The 17,709-nt window shown below is 35.6% G+C and overlaps 1 protein-coding gene across 29 annotated transcripts in view; it reads left to right on the top strand.

Moving 5' to 3' along the window:
- The window catches only part of ALS2 (alsin Rho guanine nucleotide exchange factor ALS2), a 78,731-nt gene that overhangs the window by 16,092 nt on the left and 44,930 nt on the right, over positions 1-17,709 (top strand). For 26 of the 29 annotated variants that reach the window (XM_057304014.1, XM_044381276.3, XM_057304028.1 and 23 more), the window contains 7 exons: positions 815-1,752; positions 4,668-5,025; positions 7,307-7,475; positions 8,371-8,467; positions 12,498-12,575; positions 15,299-15,481; positions 17,357-17,528. In XM_057304014.1, the coding sequence (XP_057159997.1) occupies positions 815-1,752; positions 4,668-5,025; positions 7,307-7,475; positions 8,371-8,467; positions 12,498-12,575; positions 15,299-15,481; positions 17,357-17,528 (1,995 nt within the window). The remainder of the gene's footprint in view (positions 1-814; positions 1,753-4,667; positions 5,026-7,306; positions 7,476-8,370; positions 8,468-12,497; positions 12,576-15,298; positions 15,482-17,356; positions 17,529-17,709) is intronic. The other 3 variants (XM_057304040.1, XM_057304046.1, XM_057304036.1) reach the window with 1 other exon arrangement.

Raw genomic sequence — 17,709 nt, 5'->3', positions numbered from 1 at the left:
AAACAGGTCCTTATCACTCATGTGCCCTACTGGTGCCTTTCATTTTACTTCTAAAGCCAGCCAGTTGTCCTTCATTCTAAAGCTAGCCGTCATAGCTTTTATTGGTTTTTTTTGCTTTGTTTCGTTGTGATGATTTGCTTTTTAAACAAATGGCACCTTAGAAATACTATATAGTGTATAATATATATTATACGTAACATTTAAAATTATATATAATATCATACACATCACGAAGACTGCCCCATCTTGTTAACACTGGTGCTTTCTTACAACTTGGAAGTATAAAACTGGTTTCTTAGTTTTGGCCAAAATGACTCTCTAATATTTTTATGCTACTGCATAATTTTTGCTGCTCTGACTTATTCAAGTAGCAGTGAATGTTGTAGATGTTAGCGAATGTATCTGTTATATCCTCTGCTCATTTTATCTTATCATAGTCATTGTTTTGTCTTTGAACACTTGGAATCTGCTCCTGTAATAGCCTACAGTGATAGCCGTTAGTAGTGGATCCATGTAGGACTTTGTAGGATGAGGCTAAAGGAGAGGAGCAATAACCCTTCATTTGAAAGGAGCCTCTGGCAGTTGGTAGAAATTCTCACTATTTTTCAGAATATTAAAAGATGAATAAATGTGGGATATTATATGCTTGATCCAAAATCTCTACAACTGTGCTTTTGAAAATTAAAAACAAAACAAAACCAGCCCTATTTTGTTAACCTAGAGGGGCCAGAAATTTGCTGATAAGTTTTCTAGTTAATTCACTAACTCCCTTCTTCTTCTTCTTTTTTTTTTTTTTTTTTTTAACACCTTTCAGATGGTGAGGTCTACAGCTTTGGGACTCTTCCCTGGAGAAGTGAACCAGCAGAGATTTGTCCAAGTAGCCCCATTCTAGAAAATGCCCTGGTTGGGCAATATGTTGTTACTGTGGCATCAGGGAGTTTCCACAGTGGAGCAGTGACAGAAAGTGGTGTAGTATACATGTGGGGGGAGAACTCTGCAGGCCAGTGTGCAGTAGCTAACCAGCAGTATGTTCCAGAACCGAATCCTGTCAACATTTCTGATTCTGAGACCAGTTCTTTGTTGGCCGTCAGGATTTTGCAGTTGGCATGTGGTGAGGAGCACACACTGGCATTGTCAATAAGCAGAGAGATTTGGGCATGGGGTACCGGTTGTCAGTTGGGTCTCATTACCACCGCCTTCCCGGTGACAAAGCCACAAAAGGTGGAACATCTTGCTGGGCGAGTAGTGCTACAGGTTGCTTGTGGTGCATTCCACAGCTTAGCACTGGTACAGTGCCTCCCTTCCCAGGATCTGAAGCCAGTCCCAGAAAGATGCAACCAGTGCAGCCAACTCCTAATTACTATGACTGACAAAGAAGACCATGTGATTATATCAGACAGTCATTGTTGCCCATTAGGTGTGACACTGTCAGAATCCCAGGCAGAAAACCAGGCCAGCACTGCCATCAGCCCCTCCACCGAAACCCTTGACAATCAGGGAGAAGTATTCGAGAACACGCTTGTAGAAAATGATCTGCCTGTTGCTACTGACACGAACGTTGGAAATGTTCAGACCACGGGTGGTGATGCCATTTCCTCCCAACAAGACATCATGGGAACAACTGAAATTTCTTCTGCCAGAAATGTACCGTCATACCCTGATACTCAGGCAGTAAATGAGTACATGCAAAAACTGTCAGACCATTCAGTAAGAGAGAACTCAGAGAACGGCGAAAAGCCAGTGCCATCTCAGGTACCTGCTAAATTTTATAATATAAAGGTGTTTCTGGAGTTACGAGTTTTTCTTTAACAACTTTAAAATGCTTAAGTCTTGAGTTTGACTTTAAATCTGTTTCATCATGCAGTCCTAGATAAGGGGAAACCTGGATTAATTCAAAATTACTCTTTATGTTCAAACTCTGCCCTTTAAGATGTTGAAAGATGTCATGCTTTGCTTCTTTTATAAGTAGCAAAATCTCCTTTATTTTTTCTAGTACTTTTTCTCCCATGGCTAAATGTACTGAATTTTGGTGGGCTCCTGAATACTGGTTTTTTTTTTTTTTTTCCTGAATACTTATGTATTCACAAGGATTCATCTCACCTGTATTTGTACCACTTCAGATTCCATAGAGAGTAGTCCTTTCCTTTTTAATCAGGGAAGGTTGCTATGTGGTGAATCCTTCAATCATAGGCAGACTTAAAACAACAACAACAACAACAACTTCTGGTGTTAAATAGTGTTTGATTTTTTTTCTGCTTATACCTGTGGTCCTTACTGGGCTTTGCTGTGGGGCAGGGAGTTAATGTTTTCTTCATCTTATTTAAACTACTCTCATTTTAAAAACTTGTAAGAAAAGCTGTTTACAGTAAAGTTTGAGTCTCCCTGATTAAACAAATAGTTTTAAAAGGATAATTTGTTTTTTACTCTTCATGTTAGACTTTCAGTTTTGCTTTTACCAAAACTCTGAGAGACAAAAATGAAAAAACAAAAAATTCTAGTCATAAAAGAACTGTCCTGTGGTGTTTTTTCAGGTTTTTGAAACCATATATCTCTTGATTCTTTATTCTTGTTCTTCACTCTGTCAGGATGAGAACATGGCTTAGAGGTATTTTTAGAAATAGTTTTTATTTCACAGTTTACTCATTGAAACTTGTGGATATCTGATTTTTTTTTTAATTAAGAATAAGCTGTTTGGAGAAAGATACTATTAAAATCTAAACAAAACAAAAGTAATGATTTAATAGGAACGCACATAGAACATTCTTAGACTTGAACATGCTTATAAAAAATTTGGACTTTGACTTTTTAGAAGTCATTCTGCTAGTTTATTAAATTTGAAGTTAAAAATTTATTGTATACAGTTATTTGATTATTAGATAATTATTAAAATTGCATTTTCCTTTGGATTTATTTTGTTAAACATGTAAATTTTTTGTTGCCTATGATTTTGGCAGTGTCTGTTTATACTAAATTTAATTCAATTTTTATAAATAGTGTCTCAATCAGACAGCTAATTCACGAGGAATTTATGCAGTCTAGGAGAAGTTTTTTCTCCTCTGGCCAGAAATAACTGTGAAAGAGTATCTCATTTTTGTGAAATAAACCATAGTATTTGGCAATGAAGCATATACCTCATAATTGAATTTTATTATTAGTTGACTGAGACTCCTAAAATTATGTCTTTCATCAAAATTGCTGGCAATATATTTTTGTTGACTTATTTTATATATTGTTAAACATAATTAAGTAGAACAGCCAGTAAAAACAATAATTTAAAGTTTATTGAAGGTAGAATTTTGTGACTTTCCTCTTATCTATTGGTAAGAACCCCCTAAAATATTCACCCGTAAATACCATTTCTGTTTCTGTAATGAGCCTTTCTACACATAGGGTGAAAATAGTGGCATTAGTTCTTCTCAAAAAGTTATCAGGGAACTGTATCACCAAGGAATTAATAGGCTCTGTATTTATCTTTTGCTTGATATGGTGTATTTGTTTGTTGAGTATTTTAATTAAAAACTCATTTGCTAAAAAAAAATAAATAAAGACTCATTTGCTTCTCTGAATTTAGTATTTAATTCAACAAAATGTATTGAGTAGCTACTACAGTCTAGGTACTGTGCAGGAAACAGGAATTATTTCCTTTAAGAGAATCAGAAGTCAATGTTAAAAAATTTGTTTTCACTTAGCTTTCAATTCAGGACAAATAAAGTAATGTATATATACCCTTTGAGACCTTTGGACATCATAGGAAACAAATTTTTCATAGTGACCTATGCTGATAAGCTAAAAGCTTTTTTTGTGTTTTTAGTAGTTACATTTAATGACTTTCCTTTAAGTAAACAGTGGTGCTTGACTGCTCAGAGTAAGTTTCAACTGATTTTTTACTAAGATACTAGAAAACTTTAGTTCGACTTTCAAATACAGCTATGAAGAACACAAAGAATATTGGTCCCAAATGTTTAATTATTAACCTACCACATTTACTCTATCATAATGAGAGCAAAAGTAATCCTTCAGCTTACATAGCCCCTGGATCATGGAAAATAACACATTCATGAGGCAGTGGAAGGACCTGAACCTAAGAACATAACTTGGGGGCAGATAGGTCAGAGGTATAACTTATTTTTCTGCCTGTATATACGATATCTAAATTACCATTTATAAAACATTTCAGAAAAAGCCTTTTTTTAGATGTATTTTTTTCTGGTATTTCTTAGTAGCAGTCTGTAAATTTTCCTAAAAGCGATCAATAATACTGCTTTTATTTATTTATTTTTTAATGTATTGTTAACCTTTCAACCTTATATCCAGGGCTGTCACAGTGCCTCTTATATTAAATGCTATGTTTTCCAGACCTTTCTTGCCCTTTCCCCTTCTGTGCTTAATTTTATTAAAGCAGCTGGGGCTTATGTTTAAATAGCATGGAAAAACACAACACTCAGGAAGTACTTTTGATAAGTAGCTGTAGTTTGAGTACTCGTTTCCATATGATATATTAAATCCAGTACCAAGAGCGGATTCCTTTAAGTTGAAGATAGAGACCTTTGTTTTAGATTCTTAATATTTGTAAATATTGATGGTTTTTGTTAAACTTTATTTTTATTGATTGCTTGTTGTATAGGGATTATATTTTTATATACTTTTTTTATGTGTGTATATTTTAGCCTCTTGTAGAAGAAGCAGTTCCTAATCTTCACAGCCCACCAACCACAAGCACCTCAGCCCTAAACAGCCTAGTGGTCTCTTGTGCATCTGCTGTTGGTGTGAGAGTGGCGGCTACATATGAAGCTGGGGCCTTGTCTCTTAAGAAAGTTATGAACTTTTATAGTACGGCCCCTTGTGAACCTGGAACTCAGGCAGGCAGTAGTTCCATAGGCCCAGAAGGTCTGAAAGATAGCAGAGAAGAACAGGTTAAACAGGAATCAATGCAAGGGAAGAAGAGTTCAAGTCTTGTGGATATCCGAGAAGAGGAATCGGAGGGAGGCAGCCGAAGACTCTCCCTCCCTGGCTTGTTGTCCCAAGGTAAGGAAATAGCCAGGTAAATTGACTTTTGTTAAATCCAAAATGCTCCTGACATCATGTGCTATATTATAATAAATTAGTAGTTTTCCTAATTGCTTAAGCTGATATATTCAAATGTCAACACTTATTTAATTTTGGTCATTTGGGTGGTTTTAAAAGAAAGTTACGTATTTCTCTGCTTAAAAATAACTGTAGAACATAACTTTTTTGTGGTGTCTGCATCTGCTTCTGATCCTTACTATGAATCTTATTTTCTCGTTCTGGAATGTAGCGACAGCCTCCTTATATCCTAGTTGGGGCCTGCAGTCCAGAGAGACGAAGTTGCAGATGTGACCATTGTTAAGTGGGGAATTTACTGTATTTGACCTGGAAGTGGAGATAATTTTAAACTTCAGGAAGACGAAAGTTCATTTTCTGATACAATTAGCAACAAACTTCTTCGAATATTAAGACTGTTACCGAGTTGGTTCTTCAACATTTCTCAGTTGGTTCAAGAATCTCAGTCATCTAGACGTTTGCTTCTCAGATGTGACCTGCAGACCAGAAACAACAGTAGCATCTGGGAATTTGTTAGAAATGCAGGATCTCAGCCTTCACTCCAAACTTACTGAAATAGAATATGCTTTATAACAAGACCCCCAGGTGACTAGTGTACACATTAAAGTTTGAGCAGCATTGGATTTAGACCAGGAGTTGGTAAACTTTTTCCGTATAGAGTGAAAGAGAAATGTTTTATGATTTGTGGGCCATATGGTCTCTGTTACATAACTACTCAACTTTGCCATTGTTGCTTAAAAGTAGCCATAAGTAATACGTAAATGAGCAAAGCTGTATATTCCAATAAAACTTTACTTACCAAAACAGTCAGTGGGCTGTATTTGACCTATGGTCTATGGTTACCAGCTCCCAGTTTACACCATTTTGGCCAAAGCTCTAAAATTAGGAATCCTACCTCGCACTTCTACTTACTTATGGCACTGTTGTGCCCCTGAGTACTTCTGTTATCCTGCCTTCTAATTCTCATTGCCACTAGATTTTCAGCTTACAAATAAAACCCTTAGTCCTGAGAGTGAGTAAGTGTGTGTGTGTGTGTGTGTGTGTGTGTGTGTGTGTGTTTGTGTTTGTAAAAGGAAAGCCCACAGATTCTATTAAGTCTGAAGGAGAACTTTGTGCCAAAATTGTCTTATATTGAAATATCCTTTCCTATTTGCAGCATAAATATATTTGAGATCTCCTGGAATCACAAATGTGGAATATTGATTTTTGTCATGTCATTAAGGCATTGCTAACAGACTTATTTCCTTTGGTTAAATTTTACTTAGTGACACAAAGTATCTTTAGAAAAATTTTACGTGCGCTCTTTTTCTCTCTGTCTTTTAAAATTACCTGAAATACATCTTGAGGGAACTTCAAGTAGGTTTGAGTGTCTGTATGTACAAATAGATGGCACATTTACCAGAAAAGATGTTAATTGTAGCCAGTGATGATCACCTTTTTGTGTCCTCAAGTTAATGACCAAATCTCCACTTAGTGACATTGGATGATTTTCTTCAAAACATACCCTGCCACCAAATCAGTGTACCAGATTTACATAGTGTTGTACGCCATCATTATAATTTGAATACTATAAAGAATTATAAAAGATTTTTTAAAAACATTATTTAAGTCCTCTATAAAATTTGAAATAGGCAGGCAAAATTCAAAAGTTATTTAGTACTTCCCATTCATAATCTTTTTCTTACCATAGAAACTTGAAAATTTTATATCTAAAATAAGTCCTTTATTACAATATTTGTAATGTTTGACCTTAACTTGGAAAGGCTTAACTTTTAACTCTGCTTTGAAATGGGAAAAATATTTGTCAGCCTTAGTGTAGTATTTTGTTAAGCATATTATTTAGAATGCAAGTTCCATAGGATGTCACATAGACATTCTATATAACATAAATATTATACAGAAAGGAATTCTATGGCCAGATGCTTGGAAGTGGGGCTGAGTTAAACAAATCTAAACAGGCCTTTTGATTGCAGAACTTGTCAGGGCCTTTAGCATGCTAATGTGTGTGTGGATCTATAGGGCAGATAGTGTGGAGGATAGAAAGTAGTAGGCAGCATTTACCAAACTCATCTAACTATTAAATCCCTGTTTTTGCAGAGAACCTACAGAATATGCTTTACAAATACCATGTTAGTGTATTTCTTTGAAAATCAACTGTTTGTCAAAATGATATCTTTTTTGCCCACACATCTACTCCCTCACTCCATCTCTGGTTTGTTTTTAGTTTCCCCCAGGCTCTTAAGAAAAGCTGCACGGGTGAAAACACGGACTGTGGTTCTGACCCCAACGTACAGCGGAGAGGCAGATGCACTCCTGCCTTCTCTGAGAACAGAGGTGTGGACCTGGGGGAAAGGGAAGGAAGGACAGCTGGGGCATGGTGATGTTCTGCCTAGGTGAGTGCTGCCTGTGTTTACTGTTAGGGATTGGCTTTAACAAATAAATCTCTCTCCTGTGAAGAACTCTACATCGTTTCCTCGGAGAGGAAATCTGGTCCTTTCTAGCTGCAGATTATTATATATCATTAACGTGGATTAAAAAAATAAAATAGACCTGTCATGTTAGCCTTGAATTTGTACTTAATAAAAAAGGACTTATCTGTGGTGTACCTTTCCATCTCTTCTTTGATGTATATTCATCTTGGAACAGAAAGGAATATTTGGGATAAGATTGTATTTCATCAGGACACTTAACTCAAATTTTTAACTTAAAAAGAGCCAACATTTTTCTTTTACCTGAAAGATGCCCTTCTGTGGCTGCCAAAATAACTATAATAGCAGTAGTAAACCATTAATGTCCATCAAGGAAAAACTGTTTTGTCTAAGAACTCGTGATATTAACTGATTAGGTATTTGTGAAGGTATGAAATGGAATGATTATCTAAAACAGCCAGTTAATGTAAATGTCTCTAGTCTTAGCAAAGTGAAGGCAACTGTGGCATTAAAGAAACAAACAAAAAGAATTCTCTCTGTGGTTATATTTCATTTTGTCCTCCGTATACTCTGACATAATGAATCATTTAGAAGTTTTTGATTCTTAACAGATTTCTGACTTACGGTTGTTAATTAGTGACTGATGGACAAAGATTAAATTAAAACCATGCAAAATTACTTATATTTAGGAGTAAATTGAACATATATTTAATATATATTTAATATATTTAATATTTTTATTTTAATGTTTTCTTTTGAAATGTTTATTTTTGCTTGCAAGCATTTGCTCTGTAATTTGAAAAGGTCATGATTCTTGCTGAGCCTTCTTTGTGTTTGTATGTATATATTTTTCTTGAAGGCTTCAACCACTGTGTGTAAAATGTCTGGATGGTAAAGAAGTAATCTATCTCGAGGCAGGTGGTTACCATTCTCTTGCACTTACTGCGAAATCCCAGGTAGGAGACAAACTGTTAAAAGCTGATTTTATTTTTGTGGAAGGTTAACATGACCAAATTGGACCTTCAGTTATTGAGTGTCTGCTGTGTGTCAGGCAATAATACCATATCTCATTTGATCTTTCTAATATTTTATATTATTTCTGTTTTATAGATGAAGAAAGTGAAGTTTAGAGAAATTATATGACTTGTGTAAAGTCACACGTGTGATAGTAGGATTTGATTAAACACTGGTCTGCCTGACAAAGTTTCCATAATGTGCTCTTATCGAAAAATAGAATTCAAGATTTTCCAGGATATTGATGATTTTTTTGGTATTGGTGAATTTTTGTTTTTTGATGGAAATCTATAAATAAGACACTAAGAAAACAAAAGGTATTTTTCTTAACATTGTGGGACCTGAAAGCAACCTCTAGAATCACTTAAAACCACACTAAGATACATAAATTTTCTATACATCATACATCCAAATATATAAAGTAATTTTTTTTCTTTAAAGATTTTATTTTTATATAATCTCTACACTCAACATGGGGCTTGAACTCAAAACCCCAAGAACAGGAGTCCCACACTATGGATTGAGCCAGCCAGGTGCCCCTAAGTTGTTTTTAAATATATTCATATAATGATTCGTTATCAATCCTTTCATCTTTTTAGGAAAAAAGATATTTTAAATTTAAATAAAATTAAAATAAAAAATAATTTAAATATTTTAAATTTCACATGCTAGGCTACCCAAAAAACTAACATAGCTTAAGTAAATAAATGTAAATATTAGGAAAGAAAAGAATAATTTATTGTTATTAACACAATGAATCATTCAAAAGGCTTAAAAGTAAGAGATTAGGAAGATGGTCAGTTACAAAATACAAAAATTGCTAGCTTTTTATATACATAAGGTAAAACAGAAAACAGGGAAAAAAGCTGTTCACAGTTGCAACAAAAGTATTAGGAAAATAGGAATATTTTTAATAGGAAGTGTGTAGAGCCTATATGATACAAACCCACTAACTACTCTGGTAGGTTATAAAAGAAAATAAGAATAAAGGGAAAGAGATTTTATTTTTTATTTTTTATTAATTTTTGAGAGAGAGAGCGAGAGAATGAGAGCAAGGTGGGGGTGTGGGGGAGGTGAGGGGCAGAGGGAGAGGGAGAGAGAGAATCTCAAGCAGGCTCCATGCCCAGCATGGACCCGGATGCAGGGCTTGATCTCACAACCCTGAGATCATGACCTGAGCCAAAATCAAGAGTCAGACGCTTAAACAACTGACCTGTCCCAGGCACTCTGAGATTTTGTTTTTATTTTATTTTATTTTTTTATTTTAATTTAAAATTTTTAAAGATTTTATTTATTTATTTTAGAGAGAGCCCATGAGCAGGGGGAGGAGCAGAGGGAGAGGGACAAGCAGATTCCACACTGAGCGCAAGCCTGATGCAGGCCTCGATCTCACAACTCTGAGATCACTACCTGAGCTGAAATCAAGAGTTGGCTGCTTAACAGACTGAGCTACCTAGGCACCCCCTGAGGTTTTATTTTTAGATGAGAAGAGTCAATGTTGCAAAAATGCCATTTTCCCCTAGATCATTAAATCAGTTCAGTGTAAATTCAGCATAGTCCCCAGAATATTTCAGTGTAAGATTTACAACTTAATAAAATGATCCCAAAACTATTCCAGGAGAATAAATATAGGAGGTGAGTCACAGAAATTCTGAAAAAGAACAGAAAGGAAAGGTGAGAATTAGTCTTATAAAATATATTATCAGACTACAGGCAGATGAGTGAGACAGAAATATACCTGTGGCTTAGAAATAGACCCAAGTATATATGAGAATTTAGTATATGATAAAAGTGGGCATTTCAAGTCAGTTGGGGATATAAGACTGAATATTCAGTAAGTACTGCTGGAACCATCGGCTTCTTATTTGCAGAAGAAAATGAAGATAACTTCACATATTTTACTTTCGGGTGGATTAAAGATGTAATGCTAAAAAATAAAACCTTACATGTGTAAGAACAAATTTAGGTGTTTCTTTTTATTTTATTTTTTTCCCCCAATAACCTTAGGAGTAGAAAAAGACATGATATCAAAACCAGAAATTAGAAAGTAGAGGGGCGCCTGGGTGGCACTGCAGTTAAGCGTCTGCCTTCGGCTCAGGGCGTTATCCCGGTGATCTGGGATCGAGTCCCACATCAGGCTCTTCCGCTATGAGCCTGCTTCTTCCTCTCCCACTCCCCCTGCTTGTGTTCACTCTCTCGCTGGCTGTCTCTATCTCTGTCAAATAAATGAATAAAATCTTTAAAAAAAAAAAAAAGAAATTAGAAAGTAGAGATGATATGTTTGTCTACCTAATAATTCAATGCTCCTAAATAGCAAAAAACACCACACACAAAATTAAAATACATAACAAAGTGGGAAAAAACATTTGTGACATATATGATAAAGTGTTACTACCTAATACTAAAGAAAAATTGTCAAACGATATTTATATTCCATTCATAAAAGAACTAGAAATGACCAGCAATGAATGAAAAGATGGTTAGCCACTTAGTAAAAAAATATAAATTAAAACAACAGTAAAATATTTTCTCACTTACCAGATGAGCAAAGATCCCATTTAATACTGTGTGCTGGTGAGGGTGTAGGGAAAAGATACAGTGCTGGCGGGAATGTACATTGGACCTTGCTGGAAGACAGTTTGTCAGTATGATTCAGAAATCAGAATGTGTGGATTCATGGACCCAGAGTTCTTTGCTTAGGAATTTATTCTAAGGAAATATATACAGAAATATGTATATTCAAGGATTTTCAGTATTTTTTTATTAAAGAATTAGAAATTATAAGTAAATATGGTTACTTCATTAGGTAACTTATTAAACTACACCCACAGTAGAATTCTGTGTAGTTACTCTAAATGATGTTGTAGCTTGGGGTGTCTCGGTGGCTCCGTAGGTTAATTGTCTGACTCGTCATTTCAGCTCAGGTCATGATGTCAGCCTTGTGATCGAGCCCTGAGTCTGGCTCTGCTCTTGGTGTAGAGTCTGCTTGAGATTCTCCCTCTGCACCTCCCCCTGCTCACATGCTCTCTCTCTCTCTCTCATAAATGAATGAATGAATGAATGAATGAATGATGTTGTAGCTTGATACTTAGTAACAGAAAAATGTCAAGGAATATAGCATTAAGGAAAAACATCAGGTCATGAAACAGCATTATATAGTATAGTCCCATTTTGCTTTACATTTTGTGTCTAAATTATATACCTTAGTAAAATTTCTAGAGGTGTGTGTGTGTGTTCCCAAAACAAAACAGTTGTCTCTAAGTGGTCAGTTCATCCGTTGTTTTCACTTCCTTTTCATTTCTTTGTTCTGTGACAGTCCTGTACAGTGACCATGAATTGCTTTTAAAACCAGAGGAAACAAAACCATTTTCATTAGACATAGTCACTGTCATCTAGTTTCTTGTCTGTAGCGGAGCGTAGGTACTTGTGTTTCTCCCATGATAACTTTTCATATATGAAAAAGTGTTCTATTCATTTCACAGTACTTCTTTCTACAGAAGAATCATGATTAATTTTTCCTTATAGCACTTACCTTTTATCATTTTCTTTGTAAGAGGCAGTATAGGACAATTTCTGGGATTATATCCTGGCCCTGCCACTTAGAAATTTGTGACTTCTCCAAGCCAGTTTCCTTATCTGTAAAGAAGGGATTGTCATGAGAATTAAACATTAATCAATAAAGAAAGTGTTAAGAATAATGCTTGGCAGGTAGTAAACACCTGAGAAATGTTATTGTTAACCCTTGGACTCTATCTTCCTATGTACTGTTTGCTCATTAGCTCTGGTCTTGTTTAAAGATGAATTTTCTCAGTATTTTATTTTAAAGAATGTAAGTAATGTATGTGTGACTATTTGTGTGTGTGTGTATACATACATATGTATATACACATATGTGTATGTTATAGACATTCAGAAATGACATGCAAAGTCAAATTCACAACTCTTACCTACTTTCCTATGATTTTCTAATAGGTCTACTCATGGGGTTGCAATACCTTTGGTCAACTTGGGCATTATGATTTTCCAACAACAGTTCCTCGTCTTGCAAAGGTACTTTTGAGAACTTGATGATTTTTATCACAATGTATTTCAGAATTCTAAGTTACAGCATTTTATAGTTCTCCATTTTGTGTTTGAAAAAATTAGAATTCTGTTTTTGTAATCCAGATTCATTTTGGTGTACTTAAATTAAAAAAAAAGCCATGAAGCCCCTTATTTTCAAGCTAAATGTTCTTTTTTTTAAATAATGCTTGTATTTCTTTTCTTCTTAGCTTCCAATGTTCATTGAATATTCATAGTCCTTGTCTTGTTTTAAAAAATAAAAATGAAAGAGTTCTTTCTTTTAAAACAAATGTTTCAAGGACTATGATGTTGACTTCTGAGCTTTACACCACCAAATAATGCCTACTCTGACTTTTCACTTAAGTTTGACTTTCACATAACATTATTTGGTGGTGGTAATTTTTTTTTTTTTGGCTTTTGTTGTTTTTTTACATACATAGTCATAGTAGTAAAACCTTTCTATAAATCTTTTCACTTTCTGTAGTGAAGCTAAAAGTATAGATGATTTCTTCACTGTTGTATAAATTGGTTTTAGTTTATATAACACTATTCAGAGATTGGTGGCTTCTAGTCCCTTTGATGTGTTTCTAGAGGACTGTTCATCAGTCTTTTTTCCTGCTCCAAAACCCTGTGGAAATATTAAATTCTCATCAATAGTATTGACGCCTTATACAAGATTTGTTTTTTTGGAGGTAGAGGGCGGGGAGTACACGTGGCGATAGCCTAACAGAATGGAATATGGAGCTCATCCATTTGTAGTTCTTTTTTTTTTAAAATAATAAAAGATTTTTTTTATATTATGTTAGTCACCATAACATCCATTTGTAGTTTGATTCTACTATCAACCCAGCCCAAGACATGCTCCCTCCACTGAGAGCAACAGAGACTAAAAAAGTGTAGTTACCTCAAGTTCAGGAACATGATTCACATATAAACTCCAGATAATACATATTGCGGTAATTCATGTTTTCAGAGTGCACTGTAATCCATTGCTTCATAAGACTTGTACATTCTGCCTTTCCTTCCAGTGAACTTCATTTCACTGAGAGGGAAAGACTTAAATAAACATTAGGCAACAGTTATTACTTTCTAATTCCAATCTTAAATGTTTTCAGTACAGAGCATTTCAGTAGTAAGCTGTTCAGTTACTGATACTATATAACAAAATATGATAAATCCTTGTTCCTTGTTTTTTACTTCAGTGAAGAAGAGTGTACATTTATTCTTACCAAGGAAAGTTCTGTAGCATAGAATGGAGACCCTGGAAATCAAGTTTTTATGTAACTGTACAGTCAGATAAGAGAGAATAAGATTTTAGTTTCATTACTCATTAACTAGACATATAAAAATTACAGCATCAGGATTTTTTTTTTTTTATTTAGGGGGGAGGATGAGAAAAACATTCTGATGTCATTTTAATTAATCTGTGAATTAAAAGTCAAGGTAGAATGAGATCTGAATTAGTTTTGATTAGAGACAAGAAGACGACTTTTGTCTCCTGGGAAAATTTTAATCCATTCTTTACAAAATTAACAGGAAGCCACTTATTTGGATAACCTGAATTTGAGAAGATAATGTCATGCCAGAAAGGGATAGCTATAAAGTAGTGGAGATGCGTGCACACACACACACACACACACACACACACAATCATTTAATCACCTAGGATTTGGAGCCTGTCTAGACACAAAGAATCTAACAGATAAGAGGGTTTTTTCTTATCAGTATAGAAGTCACAGCCAAAGCTGGGGCTGGAAGTTGGGGCAGTAGTTTTCAAAGCAGAACACTTTCTTCCAATGAAATCTTATGTGTAATCCCATACACAAAACGAATAAACATGGAACTACTTTTATTGAAGGATAGAGGGGGGTGGGGCAGAGCCCTGACACTTGCCTTTCCATGGTGCATCCTGAATCACTCTATGGAACCCTAGGGATTGAAAATCATCGGTTTAAGGCAGTGCTTCTTAAACTTTTGCACACATCAGCATCACCTGGAGAGCTTGTCAGACCAGATTGCTTTACCTCCAGTAGCTATGTGGCCTGAGAGTTTATATTTCTAACATGTTGTAGGTGATTGCTGCTGCTGCTGCTGCTGCAAAGACTGCTTGTTGAGAACCACTGGTCTGGGGGATCCCTGTAGATGGGCTTCTAAGGGGTCCTGCCTGTTTCAACAACCTGGGAGTTGGTACAGTGAAGTCACATCAGAGAGGTAGTGAGTTCCAAGTGGGAGAACTGAATTTAAGCACCCAAGAGTTTAGTTGGTTAGAATGGAATTTTGCCTTTTAAACTTTTTCTTTCTATCTTGATTTTTGTGCACACAGTCGAATGTGAATGGACAAAGGTGTGTCCTAGCTATCAGAATAGGGCTCTAGAAGTTTCTGTGCCTCCTGATTGTAGTATAGGCTAAGTCCTGTAGAGACTTCCAAAAATAACTATTAAAAAATTAGATCTATGGTTTTTCTTTTTTAAATCCCAGTTTTTCAGATTTTTATAAAAACAATCCAGTTCTAAATTTAAAAGCTAAACACCTGATTCCTTCTTATCTCTGCATCTGTGCTGCAGTTGATCGGGCACGTTAGTGGGTGAGTTTTGCCCTCTTGAGATATGAGTGACTTTGCACCATTCCTAACATTTTGGTTCTGGTGGGTTTGAATTTCTATTTAATTCTTCCTTTCATCTTGGACAGAGAGTATCTTGCTGTCATTACAGGTGAACAGTGAAAATGGAGTCTGGAGTGTAGCCGCAGGCCAGGATTATTCCCTGTTTTTAGTGGATACAGAAGACTTCCAGCCTGGGTTATATTACAGTGGCCGGCAGGACCCTGCAGAAGGTGACAACCTTCCAGAGAATCACAGTGGTACTAAGACTCCAGTACTTCTCTCCTGTAGTAAGGTGAACAGGAATTGGATCCTAAGGCCTTCTGTAACACATGAGCAGTCTTTTGTTTTTGTTATTATTTGTATGTATGCCTATTATTAAGTATCTCTGTCTACTGTATTTAAAACTGCAAACCCTTCCCATCCCCCTTTACTCCTTATCTCCTTTTCCTGACTTATTTCTCTCCACAGTGCATGTCATCATCTAATACACTATATAATTTACGTTTTTTGATCTATTTTCTGTCCTCAACTATAAGACTCCTAAGAGTAGAGATTTTAGGCGCTCTCATTTACTGCTGTATCCTCATAGCAAGTACTTTATAAATACTTGTTGAATAAACACACTTACGTAGGAATATTAAAAAGTACATTTCACAATGAAGTTTCCTAACTGCATTCATGGACTCCTCAGAGGTGAATTAGAATGGAAATGGAGTAGATGAGGTTTTTTTGTTTTGTTTGTTTGCTAAAGATTTTATTTATTTGAGAGAGAGTGCACATGCAAGCGGTAGGGAGGGGCAGAGGGAGAGGGAGAAGCAGGGAGCCCCATGTAGGGCTTGATCCCAGGACCCTGAGATCGTGACCTGAGCCAAAGGTAGATGCTTTACTATCTGAGCCACCCAGACGTCATTTACTATTAAAATGAGAAGTAAAAATGACAGAGACCCAAGGGGGGCTCATGGCAGACCTGACAGGCCACCAGCAGTGTTCTATTTCCCATTCCTTCCCTCCTTTGTTAAGTTGTCATTTTTATTTAGTGATGTTTACTCCCTTCTTTTTCATTTGTTAATTTGAATTTCTTTTCTTTCCTACTTCTTATCTCTTTTTCGTGGACTTAAACCACTGGCCTGTTCCTGGTTTTCTTTTTTCTCATTAAAGTAACTCACATCCTCAGAGTGGTATGTTGTAAGGGAATTAACCTAGTACGTTCTGGATTTCTTATTCTTACTGGATAGTATATCATATGGATTGTTTTTGTTTTGTTTTGTTTTTTATCTTTTGTGTTTGTTTTTCTGGCTAAATGCATAAGCTATGAATGTTTAGGGACAAAATCTTTTTGCTAAAGGCCACACTGGCCAAGATTTGGCTCCTTACCTATATATATGCTGTTATTCGAGACGTACTCATCGACTCTTTGTAGTTTTTGGTCCTTGCTCCACATTCCCCATGAAAGATTCCACAGTCCAGATAAATGATGAAATAGGCTGATGAAAGGAATGAGGCTTTAGTATGTATCATTAGTTACCATGGATATTAGTCTGCTTGGTCTGCAGCTTGGTTACTGGGTTTATAGGGATCTGTGTATACACGGATTATTTTTGTTCAGTGGCGTAATGGATAAATGACAAAAAGTCCCTTTTAAAGAAAATCCCTTTGTGCTCTACTTTTAAGAGACAAGATAACTCATAGACCCTTGATATTCCAGTACACAGCGTAGAGATCCTCTCTGCTATCATTTATCCTATTTCATAAAAAAGAGGATCCTGAGACATGTATGTCTATCATTTGGCTCTTTCTATATTTAGGGTGTCTGTGGTTCTAAATAAATGTAATAGAAATGAAAGATATTGTGGCAATAAATAAAAGCATAGGTATATATGGTAATATATAAGTCCAGATATACGTATATAACAATGTTGTACTGGTAAACCAGCTCTAAAAAAAAGACGAAATGAAACAAAAAAGCTCTGTAGTGTTTGCCATTTTTTTTGGGTAGTTTTACTATTGCTAATTTCGAGCTACTAGTGGTTTAATAACTAACTTGCAAAATTCTTGAATGTAAAATTCCATTTGGCTCCTGCCAGCTGATAGGAGCCAGCTTTAGCACCCACATTACCACTAGTAAATTATATTTTATCTTTAATCTTTTTATTTTCCTCTGTTTCAGCTCGGATATATAAGCAGAGTGACAGCAGGAAAAGATAGCTATCTAGCTTTGGTGGACAAAAATGTTATGGGATATATTGCCAGTCTCCATGAGTTGGCTACTACAGAAAGACGGTTCTATTCAAAACTAAGTGACATCAAATCTCAGATTCTCAGGCCTCTGCTCAGTTTAGGTAAGTAGGACCTCCCTCGAACCCCCTCAGTTCAGGACTCTTATTTTATCTGTTCTCCTGTGTCACAAATAAAAAAAAACTTGAGTTATGTATGGGTTTATTCCTTTCATTCCATTCTCTTATTTTTGTACACTGGTCCTCAACAACTTACAAAATGTTTCCACTTTGGCAGGAGCCCAGC

This window comes from Ursus arctos, unplaced genomic scaffold (assembly GCF_023065955.2).
Source record: "Ursus arctos isolate Adak ecotype North America unplaced genomic scaffold, UrsArc2.0 scaffold_1, whole genome shotgun sequence".
Taxonomy (NCBI): domain Eukaryota; kingdom Metazoa; phylum Chordata; class Mammalia; order Carnivora; family Ursidae; genus Ursus; species Ursus arctos.
This window is presented reverse-complemented; position numbering and strand designations above follow the sequence as displayed.